This window comes from Crinia signifera, chromosome 9 (assembly GCF_055691185.1).
Source record: "Crinia signifera chromosome 9, ASM5569118v1, whole genome shotgun sequence".
NCBI lineage: Eukaryota > Metazoa > Chordata > Amphibia > Anura > Myobatrachidae > Crinia > Crinia signifera.
Window position 1 is genome coordinate 148,311,447 of NC_139225.1, and position 18,094 is coordinate 148,329,540.

General features: G+C 49.0%; 1 protein-coding gene across 1 annotated transcript in view; it reads right to left on the reverse strand.

The window, feature by feature from the left end:
* The window catches only part of LOC146036277 (class I histocompatibility antigen, Non-RT1.A alpha-1 chain-like), a 116,130-nt gene that overhangs the window by 68,959 nt on the left and 29,077 nt on the right, over nucleotides 1-18,094 (reverse strand). Inside the window, exons 2-3 of the mRNA XM_083160189.1 lie at nucleotides 17,561-17,821; nucleotides 515-793 (exon numbers count right to left, since the gene is read on the reverse strand). Coding sequence (XP_083016315.1) covers nucleotides 515-793; nucleotides 17,561-17,821 — 540 coding nt within the window. The remainder of the gene's footprint in view (nucleotides 1-514; nucleotides 794-17,560; nucleotides 17,822-18,094) is intronic.

Below are 18,094 nucleotides of genomic sequence, written 5' to 3' on the forward strand. Positions count from 1 at the left end.
ATATAATGTGTGGTGTCACCTCTCTTCCCCAGATCCTCTCTCCCATTGTTACACCACTGAGTACAGGACAGTATAATGTAATGAGACACATGAGGATATGACCAGTATAACTGATAGGGATGTATGATGGGTGTAATATAAATGTGATACAGGTATATACAGTGTATATAATGTGTGGTGTCACCTCTCTTCCCCAGATCCTCTCTCCCATTGTTACACCACTGAGTACAGAACAGTATAATGTAATGAGACACATGAGGATATGACCAGTATAACTGATAGGGATGTATGATGGGTGTAATATAAATGTGATACAGGTATATACAGTGTATATAATGTGTGGTGTCACCTCTCTTCTCCAGATCCTCTCTCCCATTGTTACACCACTGAGTACAGGACAGTATAATGTAATGAGACACATGAGGATATGACCGGTATAACTGATAGGGATGTATGATGGGTGTAATATAAATGTGATACAGGTATATACAGTGTATATAATGTATGGTGTCACCTCTCTTCCCCAGATCCTCTCTCCCATAGGTGATGTATATCTTCAGCCACTCTATACAGCGATTCTGTAGAGCAATCTTCCATCTCTCCCCATCTTGTACATCGGGGCTGTTCCATGTCTGTGTAGTGATCTGAGCCTCGTGCATGGTGGGGATATAGATCCCTCTCTCTGTGTCCAGGTGCATGAAGTCTCTCCCGTCATATCCGTACTGCTGATACCCCGCGGTGCTGCCGTCATCTCCCAGCTCACAGCCGGTCATCATCTGGACGGAATGGAGACCTGCACACAGCACAGGAACATGTTACACAGGAGCACAGAGGGTGGTATCAGGTGTGTGTCAGTGTGTGACATGTGTAATACACATTGTGACTGACATCATGTGTGTAACATGTTACATGGGAGCACAGAGGGTGGTGTCATGTGTGTGTCAGTGTGTGACATGTGTAATATACAGTGTGACTGACATCATGTGTGTAACATATTACACGGGAGGACAGAGGGTGGTGCCATGTGTGTGTCAGTGTGTGACATGTGTAATATACAGTGTGTCTGACATCATGTGTGTAACATATTACACAGGAGGACAGAGGGTGGTGCCATGTGTGTGTCAGTGTGTGACACGTGTGACATGCGGTGTGTGTGACATTACTACATGGATCACATTTCCCTGTAATCAGGGAATACATTGCTCACAGCTCTTCCACAGACTGGACTCTGAGGTGACTGGGTCACATGATCCAAACATCCAATAGAACTGGAGAAAGGCAAATTAGTATTCTATCACTGAGGAGCTGCTCTTCCCTGATTGGTTGTCCTTAGCTGGCAAACAATTCCCTCAGCCAATTAGGGGTGTAGTCTTGTGGCAGGCAGCATATTGTCTGTAGCTTCCCTCCAATTTCTAACAACCAATCACGCAGGGAGTGGGACAGAATCAGGCAGAATGTATGATGATTTGAAATCATCGATGGTTCATGGGCGATGTTGAATACTTTTGCCATCAATGGGGGAGAACCAGATGGAACAGCAAAATTATGTTTTGCTTTTTTTTTTTTTTTAAAGTGCCGGGACACGGAGCATAGCTCCGTCCCCAACACACGCGAAGCCCCGCCACCGTGTTTTGATTGGCCCACAGGCCAATCAATCAAACACAATGGATGACCATCGATATGTAAAAATATCGATGGTCAGCCATTGCATAGTTTAGCACTATCGATGGCCAGTTGCAGAATTGCCATCGATGGCAACCATCGATGGCAATGATGGCCATCCCTACAGGAGGGGGAGCAGTCAGCTGTGCAATGTGTCACCACTATATACATACATGATAGTAACTGGGATATAACTGCGAGATTCAAATCACATCAGGACTCGGCACTCTGAAGGTGGCTGTGTCCACATGGTAACTGGCCCAGGTGCCCCAAATGCTGATACAGATCTCACTAGTGGATGGGGGCCTTAAATGTAACATCTTATAAGAGCTACTGAGCAATACCATTGTCACTGCTAAATCCTGCTCTGGTCCTGGGACCAACAGGTTACAGTCACACTCTAATCCAGTGATGGGCACCAGGCAGTGCTCCCCTCCCCCCCCTCCCCCTCCCCTCCCCCCTCCCCCTCCCCTCCCCGGAGCCTGACAGTGGCAGGCAGCCAACTCACCAGGCAGTCGTGGGTGGGCCAGGGCCTGGCACCAGCAGGCGGACACAGCAGCAGCCAGCAACGCAGGGAGCGCCCAGGCAGCGCACACAGTAAAAGGAAGCCTGGGCGCGGGCGGAGGCAGGGCATGCTTGCACTCGAGTCTCACGTGCACTGACTGTGCCAAGTGCACGTGGGTGTCTGACTCCAAGTCCTAGGAGCACAGTCAGCAGCGGGCAGAGTCAGCGCGCCGAGGCAGGCGGTTGAGGCATCGCGGCAACACGTCGCAGGCAGGGCGGGCAGCTGGCTCTGCAGTTACTCGCGAGATGATGACATCACTGTCTCGCGAGTGCACCTATCAGGCTGCAGAGGCAGGCCTGACAGGAGCAATGAGGGGCATGACATCGGCTAGTATCTGGGGATGGGGAGAGCCGGCGAATAGGCCAGGAGGCTTTTCCAGACACCCGGATTCCGGGAGAATCACGGAATCCAGGAGACTGGAAAAGTCTCCTGGAGGGTTGCCACCAAAAGCGTGAGATTCCCGGAAAAACGGGAGAGGTGGCAACCCTACATGCAGGTGCCTGTTACTGAATAAAGGGATTAGTTATCTTACTACTGAGATTAGGAGTAACGTGTGGCCCCCTTGGAGGTTACAGGTCTGTACTATGGGCCCCCAGGAGTGTATCAGTTTGCCTATTACCCATCTCCTTGTGCTGAGCTCAGTATCCGGCCTCAGTGCCCTGCCTGCTACCAAGCAGCCCTGGTGTAATGTGAGCGGGCAGGAACCAGCAGCAGGTGCCCAGGCAGCTAACACACTGTATGGAAGGGTATGTGGCCACTCACAGCCGCTGAGCGGGTATCACAAGTGATCACAGTTTGCTGGATAATAGTGAAAAACCACAATATAAACAGGATCCGGACTATTTGTCTACAGCAAAAAGAGAGACAACCATTAGGTCAACACCATTAGTTTGACAAGCGAAAAGGTCGACATGTAAAAAGCTCGACGTGCAAAAAGGTCGACACTACCATTAGTTCGACAGTGGCTAGGTCGACAGTCAAAAGGTCGACATGGGTTTTTCCACTGTTTTTTGAGCAGACATGTGCCGACAGGCAGTATTTCATGCCCTACCATCCACTAGGGCGAGGTGTGAGAATAAAATAGTGTGCCCGAAGCATTGCGAGCGCTGCGAGGGGCTACGGTTCACTTCAAACTGTGCCCATGTCGACTGTGTCGACATTTGGGTAAAAAAAAAAAACTGTGAAAAACCCCATGTCTACCTTTTTACTGTCTACCTAGACACTGTCGACCTGATGGTAGTTTCAACCTTTTTGCATGTCGACCATTTTGCATGTCTACTTTTTGCTTGTCGAACTAATGGTGTCTACCTAATGGTTGTCTATCTATTTGCTGTAGATCCCTTGTTCCGGTTCCATATAAACTGGTTGTTGACATTTTAACACAGTGTGCTAATGTTCCTGGGCTGCACACAACTGGGGGATAGCTGAGTAGACAAGGGGCACATTATGTATATATATGTATATATATTACACAGGTACAATCCCAGAAAAAAATATGAGCACGTCTTAAAATGTATTTCAACTAGTGTCCACAAGATGGTGCTCTAACATGCTGCAGAGGAGGTTAGCAGCGACGGAGAAAGCCGGCTAATCCCGCTGTCACTGGGGTAGCCGGCTATGCAGAAGGGAGACCAGCGCTGGATCGGTAAGTATGTTGGTGTAAAAGTGAGGTGTGTGGTTGTGTGTAAAATAAAGTTATACTTTTCTGTGTGTGTGTGTGTCTTTTCTTTTAACATTCTCTTTACAGGTGGACTACAAGTCCCAGCGGACCCATTAATGCCCCGCATGCTGGGACTTGTGGTTCTCCAAGTCCCAGCATGCGGGGGAGGTCTGCTGGTACTTGTAGTTCTCCTGCATAAAGCAATGTTACGAATGTCAGATTTAACCCTATCAGGCCGGCGTCCACTGGGCACGGACGCCGGTGACAGCCCCAGGCTTCAGCCCGGGATGGGTGAAGCTTGGGGGGGGGCCTTTATTGGGGGGGTCCCCACTCCTCCAGGTACCCCATCCAAGGCTGACCAGCCACGGTGCTCATGTTTCGGACGGGGGACCTTATATAAAAAGTGTCCCCTGGCTGTGGCATGACATCGCGGGCTGTTGGAACCCGTGCTGGTTTCAAAATACGGGGGACCCCCAGATTTTTTGTCCCCCGTATTTTTGGAACCAGGACCGGTCCAAGAGTCCAGGGCTGGTTTCAGAAATACGGGGGACCCCTACGCTTTTTGTCCCCCGTATTTTTGGAACCAGGTCCGGCTCAATGAGCCCGGGGCTGGTTATGCTCAGGAGGGGGGACCCCACGCCATTTAAAAAAAAAAAAAAACACCTTAACACATTTTTTACCACAGGAGCATGCACAGATCTCAATGATCTGTGCAGGGTTCTGGCCAATTCGCATATCAGAACCTGGTCTGATTTTTTGGCGAATTTAAGACACATTTCCAAAATTTGCATCTCATTAAATATGCAAATTCGGGATTTCAGCCGTTTTTCGCCAAAATATCGCAAAAGTAACATTTTTGCATCTCATTAAATGTCACCCCTTGTTTGATAAGTGCACAGCGGGCTAGGGGGGTGATTCAGTTCCTGGCACTGCACACATGGCAGAGCGGTCCAGTACAGTAATATCACAGATTACCGGCGCTCTGACAACGCGCACATTGTAATTGTATCACTTTGTATTTTCTTCTATTGATAGATATGAAAATGGTTTTAATAAATCTCCAGGATTTAAATATTGCAAAAACAGAAAAAATTTAAATTCGCTCTTTTGTAAATTTCCCCCTAAATCTGCTTCTTTCCTTCTGCCAGTTACGGGATCATCTTCCCTCTAATATTAGGAACGTAGGTGCATCAGGGAACGGACATCTTGGGAAATAACCATTCCACGTTCCAGCTATCAGTGTATAAGGCGCTGACACGGGAACCTGGGGGCTACAGCTGCGTTACGGTTTCTAAGTTTTCTGTCAAATGTTTTATACTAAGGGGCCAATTTATTACACTAATTCTCCTTTCTATAGGTATGTTATTACTGGGGCTATGTAACAACCTCTGAGATTACAGTATATTGGGGCCTATTTATTACACTAATTCTCCTTACTATGGAGATTACGTATGTTATTACTGGAGCTATAAAGATTACCTATAGAGATTACCTTTCTTACAGTATATTGGGGCCTATTTACTATGGGATGGCAATGAGATGTGGCCGGGATCTAGCACCCAGGATTGCATATGTCTGCAGGGATTCAGTATGAAATCCCGGCGGTCGGGATCCCGGCGTTCATAATCCCAACGCCGGAATCCCGACCGCCGAAATCCCGACAAGGGGGGACGTGGATCGCCCCCCCTTGCGGGCTCGCTGCGGGCTCGCCACGCAGCGGGCCCGGTGCCTCGCTACGCTCGGCACGCTAATTTATTCTCCCTCCAGGGGTGTCGTGGACACCCACGGAGGGAGAGAGTGTCGGGATTTCGGCGGTCGGTATTCCAGCGTCGGGATTCTGAACGCCGGGATTTTAACTGCATCCCGTCTGCAGAATGTATGTGGGGCAGACACAGGGACAGAAACCTATGGGGGATACGGCTCAGGTGGGACAGAAGGGAGATTTCTGCTGCGGTCCCTCCGTGATACATGTGGGGGGTGATTAATATTTCCGGTGTTTATGGGGAATTAGCCTCAAATATTCAATAGTAAATGGACCCCTTTACCTTCATCAGCTGATGCCAGCCCTGGGCAGAGAGGAATCTTTTAATGGTAATAGGCCATGGCATAGGCCTATCAATTAACAGCGGCCTAGCTGTTGTTTGACAGTCAGGCCACTCACAGCCAATCAGCGGCCTTTTCCTATGGTCCCGTCTGTGTCACAATCCGGGTAATGAGACTTTCTTACCACCTAAGTGTCTGTGCAGGCTCTGCTTGCGTCTCATTCCAGGATGCAGCCGGTGTCCTAGGTACAGTACAGCTGCTCTGCAATCACCTCCCAGTCTCCAAACGCTGCTGTGTCTGCAGCGGTGCAGCATGTCTCCCTCCTCACGCTGAGGGACAGTCCTCAGTGCCCAGCAATCTCCCAGTATGCCGCCATTGCTCCGGCCACAAGCATGCTGCATACAGACTTTCCCGCCATAGCCTGACATGGGGGCTGCCATGTTTTTTCCAGTCACATGTCATTCTGAGCCAATCATGTGTAGTCTGGTTCCCTGTCATAATTGCCCAGCCAATCCCGGCTTCTCAGTGGACTGGGTATATGTATGCTGGGAAATCCAAGACACATTGCTAGTGCTTCAATTGTGTCCTGTGATACAGTTGTGTCTCTCTGCTGCAGTGTGCTTAAGCTCCAGGTATTCCAGCTCCTGTGTTCCTGTGTCCAGCAAATGATACTCACCTCAGCAGTTCCCAGCCTAGCTCCAGTAAATGGTCTATCATTGTTCCGCATTCCAGTCGATGTTCTACCATCATTCTACATTCCAGTGGATGTTCTACCATTGTTCCGCATTCTAACCAGCATTCCAAGTATTCTGCAGTCCAAGTAACTCCACGTAACGCACCAGCTTTTATTTGGTTATTGGCTCATAGCCATTTCTGGACTTCATCAGTGCGCTGTGCTGCAACTACAACTCCTGTTTCCATAATTTGCATACCAAATACTCTATTGCACACGTTACCATTTATCATCTGTTTACCATCTGCTACAATAAATCCGGTTGTACTTGTACATCTGCCGGTTTCCTGCCTCTGGGTGCACTACGGTGCTTTTACTATACAAAGGTCTACTCAAGCCTCCCCGATTCATACAACAGTCCGAGCCTATGCCTAAGGCCTTCATCACATTGACTCAGAGCCCAGGTAGCTAAACAATGACAGGAAGCACCAGGTTACCGCCATCTGTGAAGAGGAACTATCTGTGTATCCACCTACAGCATCTTTATGACCGGATGGTTCATGATCCTTGTTAATTGTTAATGCCCTAGTGACATTGGAGCAGGAGACTGACCTGAGCAAGTGTAGGTGAGTATATTAGTCAGTAGTCCGTGTAGTCAGGATTGTACTGGAGTAGACTGACCTGAGCAAGTGTAGGTGAGTATATTAGTCAGTAGTCCGTGTAGTCAGGATTGTACTGGAGGAGACTGACCTGAGCAAGTGTAGGTGAGTCTATTAGTCAGTAGTCCGTGTAGTCAGAATTGTACTGGAGTAGACTGACCTGAGCAAGTGTAGGTGAGTCTATTAGTCAGTAGTCCGTGTAGTCAGGATTGTACTGGAGTAGACTGACCTGAGCAAGTGTAGGTGAGTACATTAGTCAGTAGTCCGTGTAGTCAGGATTGTACTGGAGGAGACTGACCTGAGCAAGTGTAGGTGAGTCTATTAGTCAGTAGTCCGTGTAGTCAGGATTGTACTGGAGCAGGAGACTGACCTGAGCAAGTGTAGGTGAGTATATTAGTCAGTAGTCCGTGTAGTCAGGATTGTACTGGAGTAGACTGACCTGAGCAGTGTAGGTGAGTCTATTAGTCAGTAGTCCGTGTAGTCAGGATTGTACTGGAGGAGACTGACCTGAGCAAGTGTAGGTGAGTCTATTAGTCAGTAGTCCGTGTAGTCAGGATTGTACTGGAGGAGACTGACCTGAGCAAGTGTAGGTGAGTCTATTAGTCAGTAGTCCATGTAGTCAGGATTGTACTGGAGCAGGAGACTGACCTGAGCAAGTGTAGGTGAGTATATTAGTCAGTAGTCCGTGTAGTCAGGATTGTACTGGAGGAGACTGACCTGAACAAGTGTAGGTGAGTCTATTAGTCAGTAGTCCGTGTAGTCAGGATTGTACTGGAGGAGACTGACCTGAACAAGTGTAGGTGAGTATATTAGTCAGTAGTCCGTGTAGTCAGGATTGTACTGGAGGAGACTGACCTGAGCAAGTTTAGATGAGTCTATTAGTCAGTAGTCCGTGTAGTCAGGATTGTACTGGAGTAGACTGACCTGAGCAAGTGTAGGTGAGTCTATTAGTCAGTAGTCCGTGTATTCAGGATTGTACTGGAGAAGGAGACTGACCTGAACAAGTGTAGGTGAGTATATCAGTCATTATTCCATGTGCCATGACAAAACCATGTGCACTGCAGGTGGGGCAGATGTAACATGTGCAGAGAGAATTAGATTTGGGTGGGGTTTTACTTCAAAGTGAGATCTATATTGCAGTGTAAAAATAAAGCATCTTGTATTTACCCTGCACAGAAACAAAATAACTCACCCAAATCTAATTCTATCTGCACCTGTTACATCTGCCCCCCTGCAGTGCACATGGTTTTGTCCATCTAAGAAGGATTTTGTCAGAAAGAGTGAACTAGAATAAGGCCCAAGGTGAGGGTATGTCAGTGTGTATTACAGGTGTACTGTCTACGGTGTGTGCCCTGTGCTTATTTCATTTTTTTTTTTTTTTTTTTAAAGGTACCTGTGGGCCCTTAATGTCCCACATGCTGGTACTTGTGGGGAGGCTTGCTGGGACATGTAGTCCTCCTGTAACAGACAATATTACTCTTATTAAACTAATTGCTATCAACTCAACAACCACTACAGGACTGCCCGGGATGGCCCTGGGCTTCACCCAAGCCTTGGAGGATCCTTGGGAGGGGGGACCTCTTCTTTATTGAGGGGGGTCCCTATTTTTAGAGGAATATCCCAAGTATGGGAGAAATGAATGCTTTGACCAGGGGACCCTGTCAAGTGCATTCCCCAGCTGTGGCATTACCCCTTCATTCTTCCTATACAGGTGGAGCACCTCTCCCAGCCCTCATCAGATCTCCTCCGCTGGCAAAAGCCGTTGGAGATGCGCTCCATCTGATGGGGACGAACGTGCGTCCCCGTTGCTCCACAGTGGGTGGTGGAATCCCTGCCCGTCTCCACTTCAGGGAGACGGGCAGGGTTAGGGGGGTGCGAGGACCGGCGGGGAGGCAGAGGAAAGCTCCATCGGAATGGGGCATGCAAGTGTCTCGTGTGCTCGCAGCCCCTTTTGGCAGATGGCGGGGGGCAGGGAATCTATCACCAGCTGCTGGCTATATGAGAGGCGCTCCATCTGTAAGTGGACAGATCAGGACAATACAGATCACAGCATAGGCAGAGGTATAACTAGATACAACCTATTAGTATCATTGGTAAAGATAAATAGGGATATTGTACCTGCGCAGATTTATTAATTGGTACTTTATCACCAGGCAATAAACTCCTACCTGTGAAGTTCCAGGCTTGGGGGTCGCTCCTATTACCCCCAAAGAGAGCGAGTTGCCGCTCGGGTACCGTTTTAACACTGAAAATGGCACCAGAATTAAGCCTAACTCGCTGAAAATTGCTCGCACCCCTATGGAAGTGGGAGCGTTTTTCAGCTAATTCGGCCCACCGTAAAGTGCGCCCAGTGTCGTGATGATTCGCAACTCGTGAATCATCCGCGCCGTTTGGGGATAACAGGATCAACCCCTTGGTTTGAAAAATGACAGTTAGGAGCTGATTGGCCGGTGATAAAATACCAGACACTTTATCACTTCACGAGCTTAGTAAATCTGCCCCTCAGTGTCTGACTCGGACTAGCAGCAAACACTGCACGGTACTCGTTTCTTAGCACGGCGCCCGTCGTAGGTGATAGCATATCTTAACTTAAGGTATGCGATTGACGCAACCGACACGATTTTAGGGCTATTTTTAGCCTTTTCTCCGACAATGAAAAAATCGCGTCCATCGCATGCCTTAAGTTAAGGTCCCGATGCGACCAACGCGATTTAACATTGAATGCATTGTATTCAATGTTAAATGCCTATGTAAAATCGGGTCCATTGTATGCCATTATAATGGCATACGATGGACCCGATTTTACATAGGGAACAATGTTAAATGGGCCAATGGACCCGATTTTTCATTGTATACCCACCCTGATGGGCATTTTACATGACAAATGCCCCCCATTGTTAACTCCACTCCACGATGAACGCGAACCCAAAGCGTGGCGAGCGGCGGCGGTACACGTCCTCCGACCTTTGCATACCCCCACTATCCACGTCGGCATGGAGTTGATTTTATATAGTGTGGCGAGCCCCGCGTAATACCTGTGAAGTAATGCGCGTCCCCTCACGGGGCTCGCCACACTATATAAAATCAACTCCACGCCGACGTGGATAGTGGGGGTATGAAAAGGTCGGAGGACACGTACCACTGCGCTCGCCATGCTTCGGGTTGGCGTTCATCGTGGGGTGGCGTTAACAATGGGGGGCATTTGACCCATCAGGGTGGGGATACAATGAAAATTGGCGTCTGGGGGGCATTTAACATTGGGGACAATGTAAAATCGGTTCTCAGGGACCCTTTTACATTGATTCCAATGTAAAAATCGCATTCATCGCATGCGATTTGGTTGCATGCGATGGACGCGATTTTTGGGTCCCGATGGATACAATCTTTTTCGTGGCGCCGTGCTAGGAAACAAGTACCCACTAAACGGTTTGACCAAAACGGTTATGGACACCTAGCATATAATATTGGGTTTGTGTTGCACTCTGTCCGTAAGTGTCAAGCCGAGTTGCCGGGTTGGAGGGGCGGGTTGCCGGGGGGCAGGGGTGGGCAGCGGCTGACATAGTGCTCAGTGCAGTGGCGTAACTATATAATTTGCGCCCCCCCGCCAAACTTTTTCGGCGCCCCCCCCCCCCCCCTCCCCATACCCATACCCATACCTGACAGAGCGCTGCCCCAGTCTCCGCTGCGCTGCTGCCCGGCCGCATCTGTGGTCACTGTCCCGTCACTCGCCGGCTCCTGCTGATAATGAAAAGTGACTCTTAGAAAATGGCTGCCAAAACTGTCTGCAATACGGGGGCAGCCGTTTTCTAAGTGTCACTTTTCATTATCAGCAGGAGCCGGCGCCGGGAGCAAGTGACGGGACAGTGACCGAAGATGCGGCCGGGCAGCAGCGCAGCGGGTAACTATAGCACCGCAGCCCCCCCGGCGCCCATAGTTACTCTGCGCCTCCCCGCCATGGCGGGGGCTGCGGTGGCCTAGTTACGCCACTGGCTCAGTGGTACTGCCTGGTCCCGGGACACAGCGTGGTGGGGTTTTTAGGGAGCGCTCCCCCTAAAAAAACTCACCCAGTGGAGAGCGCTACCTAAAAAAGAAAAAACCACCACTGAAGGGGTTAATGCTTCAAAATACAAAGTGTATGTGCCATGTCTATATACATGTTACATCTGCCCCACCTGCAGTGCACATGGGGCCTTATTTTGGTTCATTCTTTCTGACAAAATCCTTCTTAGATGGACAAAACCATGTGCACTGCAGGGGGGCAGATGTTACATGTGCAGAGAGAATTAGATTTGGGTGAGTAATTTTGTTTCTGTGCAGGGAAAATACTGACTACTTTATTTTTACACTGCAATATAGATCTCACTTTGAAGTAAAACCCCACCCAAATCTAATTCTCTCTGCACAAGTAACACCTGCCCCACTTGCAGTGCACATGGTTTTGCCCATCTAAGAAGGATTTTGTCAGAAAGAATGAACCAAAATAAGGCCCATGGTTCTGACCATTTTAAAAACAAATTTATACTGCGATCAGATCGGAATAAGGCCCCACGTGTGTGTGTATACAGTGTAGTGTGTGCCATGTGTATATACAGTGCATTGTGTGTGCATACAGTGTAGTGTGTATACAGTGTAGTGTGTGTGCCATGTGTATACACAGTGTAGTGTGTGTGCCATGTGTATACACAGTGTAGTGTGTGTGCCATGTGTGTATACAGTGCAGTATGTGTGTGTATACAGTGTAGTGTGTGTGTGTGTGTGTGCCATGTGTGCATACAGTGTAGTGTGTGTGCCATGTGTATATACAGATGGAGCGGATCTCTTCTTTGCAGGGGATGGCGATCTGTATTTGCTTGGCTCGGCTTGTCGGCGGTCACCCGGGGTCCTCCCCGCAGCCCCCCCCCCTAACCCTGTCCGTCTCCCTGAAACGGAGACGCACAGGTTCCCGTCGCCCCGGCGCACGGACACTGAGACGCGCATGCGTCTCAGTCAGATGGCGAGCCGGGCTGCTGGATCGCCAGCGGTGATGTTCTGGCGATTTGCCAGCAAGAGGGAGCCTGGCTCCATCGGTACAGTGCATTGCGTTTGCCATGTGTGTATACAGTGCAGTCTGTGTGTGTGTATATACAGTGCAGTGTGTGTGCCATGTGTATATACAGTGCAATCTGTGTGTGTGTGTGTGTGTGTATACAGTGTAGTGTGTGTGTTATGTGTATATACAGTGCAGTGTGTGTGTTGTGTGTGTGTATACAGTGCAGTGTGTGTGTCATGTGTAGTGTTATGTGTATATACAGTGCAGTGTGTGTGTGTGCAATGTGTATATACAGTGCAGTGTGTGTGCCATTTGTATATACAGTACAGTGCATTCTATGGTCATATGAGTATATACAGTGCAGTGTGTTTCATGTGTATATACAGTGTAGTGTGTGTGTCATGTGTATATACAGTGTAGTGTGTGTCATGTGTATACTGTATGCAGTGCAGTGTGTGTCATGTCTATACAGTATATATATATATATATATATATATACACTGTATACTAGGTGATTCATCGTGCCCTACGGGCGCTCTTCACACCGTCGTAAGGGGCTGCGCGCCCCTTAATTTGTGAACATTTGTATATGAGAAATATGGTTAGAATTGTATGAAAGATGCCTGTATTGCAACTTGAGTGAAATGTGTTAAATAGAGAGCATATGATGTGGAAGGGGGTGTGTATTGTTTTGTTTAATTAAAAAGCGGTTACAGAGTAAGATGTACATTGATAGTGTGGATGGTACAGTGACATTTGTGGGTGTGGGGGGGGGCTGTGTGTGCATGTTGTTTAGGTGTGTGTGTGTGTGCAATAGTATAGTAGGGTGTTTCTGAGTCAGCGGCTCCCCACTGGCGGAGGTCACGACACAGGAAAACAGGAGGCTGGGTAGTGATAGGGGTGTGTGGGCATAAGGGGAACTAAAGAGGAGGGTGGCAGATACTGTGCAGCTTCTGCCAGTGGGTGAGGGTCCAGCATGGCAGTACAGGATGGTGGCCCTTAGTCAGTGTCTCCTCCTACTGGGTGGGAGTTCAGGTGCATAAGAGCAGGAGGCTGGGCTATGAGGCATGATAGGGGCATGTGGGCAAAACAGCGTCAGCGACTCCCCAGTGGTGGAAGTTACGGTTCAGGAGAGCAGGAAGCTGGGTAGTGATAGGGGTGTGTGAGTATACGGGGGACTAAAGAGGGGCTTAGGGGTGCCGTGAATTGCGGGAGGGGCGCGGGGGGGTGCCGTGAATCAAGGGAGGGAGGGGGCGCAGGTGTCTGCGAATCGCGGGAGAGGGCGGGGCTTCCGCAAAGCGTGGGAGGGGCGTGAATTGCGTGAGGGGGGGTTGCGAATCGCGGGAGGGGGGGTGCGCGGGGGGTCCGTGAATTGCGGGAGGGGGGGGGGGGGCACGGGGCGCGATGAATCACCTAGTTGGTTATATATTCTTGTAGAAGGATGGTAGGATGTTGCTGTCATTCAGAATGCATTTACATAAACAGTAATAGTAGCAGTAATAGATCTGACTTAAAACACCTACAGTAAAACAGAACAGGTGTTATATATTATACAAAGAATTGGTGGTTGATGTGTAGGTTGACGTGCACATAGTTCATAGTTGTCACTGGAAAAAAATTGCTACACGAAAAAATCAACACAGAAAGTTCAACACATGTAAATGTTGACATAAGTGTGGCACTTCATCGGTGTCCATGTCGACACATGAGAATGAATATGAAAACATAAAAAAAAAAAGAAAAATAAATCTTCAAAAACTCATGTCAACCTTTTTCATTGTCGACCATAGCCGTGCATGTGCCATTTAATTTTGGGGTTGCCGTGAATCGCGCGCGGGGGGGGGGGGGGGGAGGGAGGAGGTATGGGGTATCCTCGAATCACGGGAGGAGGGGTCGTGGTTGGATGCCGTGAATTGCGGGGGGTGTGGGTGCCGCAAATCGTGGGAGGGGGGGGGGCGCGGGGGGTTGCAGTGAATCGTGGGAGGGTGGGCCGCGGGGGGTTGCCGCAATGACAGGAGGGGGGGTCAGGGGTGGGGAATCGCGGTTGGGGGGGTCATGGGGGGCACCGTGAACCTCGCGAGGGGGGCCCAGGGGGTTGGCGCGAATCGCGGGAGGGGGGGGTCGCGGGGTGGCGCGATCGCAGAAGGGGGGGTGTCACGGGGTGGGGCCGCGAATCGCGGGAGTCACCGGGGGTGCCGCGAATTGCGGGGGATGTGCTGCAAATCGCGGGAGGGGGGTCGCGGGGGGTGCCGCGAATTGCCACAAGAAAAAATCAACACAGAAAGGTCAACACATGTAAATGTTGACATAAGTGTGGCACTTCATTGGTGTCCATGTCGACACATGAGAGTGAATATGAAAACATTGAAAAAGTGAAAAATAAATCTTGTCAACCTTTTTCATTGTCGACCATAGCCATGTCAGTGTTTTGCATGTGCCATTTAATCGTGGGGATGCCGTGAATGGAGGGGGGAGGGAGGGAGGTGCATACCAAACATGACCCTCTCCAGGAGGGACACATTGCTCTATTTCTGGACTTTCTTCTTAATTTATGGATTACCGCTCACCTGGTGTGTCTGGTGAGTAGCTGTGTCTTTGCTGTGTAACATGGAGAGGCAGAGGGTGTCTGGCACTGTCTGTGGACTCACTAGGCTGGTTCTCTGTCATGTGAGTCAGTCATGTGAGTCAGAGGCTCCACCCAGCGTTACAGCTTCAGACACACTTTGAGTGACAGATGTAGCCAAATATATAAGATATATATATATATATATATATATATATATATATATATATATATATATATATGCAGTGGTGGTGTGGCACTCACGACACTTACTCAGGAACACAAATGGTATGCCAGTCAGATATGCATCAACGTTTCAAATTTAATTTGTCATCACCTGATGACAAATTAAATTTGAAACGTTGATGCATATCTGACTGGCATACCATTTGTGTTCCTGAGTAAGTGTCGTGAGTGCCACACCACCACTGCCTATATTTGCTCTTGCTGAGCTGTGGAGGCACCGACCGCAAACTGCCACCATCGTTTGGAGTGCCGGACTATCTATCTATCTATCTATCTATCTATCTATCTATCTATCTATCTATCTATATATATATATATATATATATATATATATATATATAGTTTCCCCGATAATAAGACACTCTTATTTATTTATTTTTTGGAGAAAAAAAACACCTTAGGGCTTATTTTTGGGGTAGAGCTTATTTTAATTAACATGCCCCCCATTCCTGCTTTTATTCCTACGGTACTTGTTTCCTAGCACGGCGCCCGTCGGGGTTGATCGCATGCCTTAAGTTAAGGTACTTAAGGCATGCGATGGACCCGATTTTCTTTCATTTACAAGCTTATCTGCCGGTAAAAGTGAAAATCGTGTTGATCGCAGGGAACAATGTTAAATTATTTTTAAACTGTAAATCGGGTTGATCGCGCCGGTCAACCCGACCGCGATGCGATCAACGCGATCAACCCGATTTTACATAGGTGACAATGTTAAATGGGCCAATATGGGCCATTTCACATTGAATATGTTTAAAAAGTATGTTGAATGCCCCCCCCCCCCCCCCCCAATTTTTAACGCCACCCCCTATTGACGTCAACCCGAAGCGTGGCGAGCGCAGCGAGCCCGCGAAGGGCGGCGGTACGCGTCCTCCGACCTTTTCATACCCCTACTATCCACGTCGGCGTGGAGTTGAGAATAGAGTGTGGCGAGCGGACGCGGATACCTGTGAAGGCCGCGAGGGGACGGGGATACCTGTGAAGGTATCCGCGTCCCCTCGCTGCGCTCGCCACGCTTCGGGCTCGCCACACTTTCTATTCTCAACTCCACGCCGACGTGGATAGTATGTGGTATGAAAAGGTCGGAGGACGCCTACCGCCGCCCCTCAATGTAAAATCGGGTCTCAGGCACCATTTTACATTGATTCCAATGTAAAAATCGGGTCGATCGCATCGCATGCGATTTGGTTGGCCATGCGATGCGATCAACGTGATTTTTCCGACCCGATGGATACAATCAAAATCGGTGGCGCCGTGCTAGGAAACAAGTACCATCCCTACCATGCCCCCAGTCCTGCTTTTACCAAATACACATGATGCCCCTCAGTCCTTTCAGCACAACTCTCACTATTCCGTTTTTCAGCCTTTCTGCCGCTGCTGTCACTCCACTCCCGCCTGTGTTCCATACAGAAGCCGCGTGGATAATGCGCGGTGACATCATGTGCAATGAATCCCTGGGACCCGGATCCTTTAGCTGTACCAGTGCTGCTACCACACCGCAGCAGCATCCATTATGCAGGGCAGGGGTGAGGGGGATAGTGGGGGCAGAGATGGGGGCATTGTAACGGATATTTTAGCGCATGGACTTGGGAAAATGGGGATTTCGGGCGGGCTGATATTCAGGGTAGGGCTTATTTTGGACCATTTTCGGGGTAGGTCTTATTATCGGGAAAACACGGTACAGTGTAGTGTGTGTGTATATATATATATATATATATATATATATATATATATATATATATATATATATATATACAGTGCAGTGTGTCATGTGTGTGTGTGTGTGTGTGTGTGTGTATACAGTGCAGTGTGTGTGCCATGGGGGTTATTCTGATTTTTATCGGTCCCCCGTAGGACCGATTTTAGCGTCTGTGCATGTGCAGATGCTTGGTGTGAGCGGAGACGCCGGACTGCAATGCTGGCAGGAGGCGTGCGGCGGCAGCAGGGGGCAGAGCCCATGGCACCACCCAGCGTTTCATGGGCGTTCCCATGCTAATCGACTAGTGACGCGGGTGCGGGGGGGCATCAGTGGATGTCAGCTGCCCACCCATTTCCCGCACAGGGTGCTCGCAGATCAGAGACACCACAGAGGTTACATCTGCGAGCGTTGAAGAAAACATTTAATGGTCACCAACCATCGAGCAATTAATCCCCGCACCCCAGGCTGCGAATGGCTGTTTATGCTAAACATCCATACGCAGCCGTGCGAGGGATCGTGCGAGGGGGCGGGCAGCCGTGCGGGCGGCGTTACATCCACATGCAATGAAATTCACTGTGTTGCATGTGGACCAGAATGAGGTCCCAAGTGTTTATACAGTGTAGTGTGTGTGTGTCATGTTTATATACAGTGCAGTGTGTGTGTCATGTGTATAAACAGTGCAGTGTGTGTGTGTGTGTGTGTGTGTGTGTGTGTGTGTGTGTGTGCGCGCGCAATGTGTATATACAGTGCAATTTGTGTCTCACCTCCAGTCTGGTTGAAGCGACTCATCGCTGTCCTCACACTGTGTTTGAATACAGCCTCATTGCCTCTAGCAATCTGTGTCTGTCTCTCCCAGTACTCCGGTCCCTCATTATTCATCCACGGAGCCACAGGACGTGCAACACGAGAGTCACTGTTATAATTATCAATCTGTCGATCATCCACATATCCAACTATAGAGAACTCCGGCAGCCCCGATCCTTTACCTGAGACCACGGTGTAATAATACTGCAGCATGTGACTGTCTGAGAGAGACACACAGAGACTGTTACATATCACACATATTATACACAGGACACAGACCACAGCCATGTACAGCCCGGTATTACCTGTATACATACATATATCTTATAGTGTAATAATACTGCAGCGTGTGACTGTCTGAGAGAGACACACAGAGACTGTTACATATCACACATATTATACACAGGACACAGACCACAGCCATGTACAGCCCGGTATTACCTATATACATACATATATCTTATAGTGTAATAATACTGCAGCGTGTGACTGTC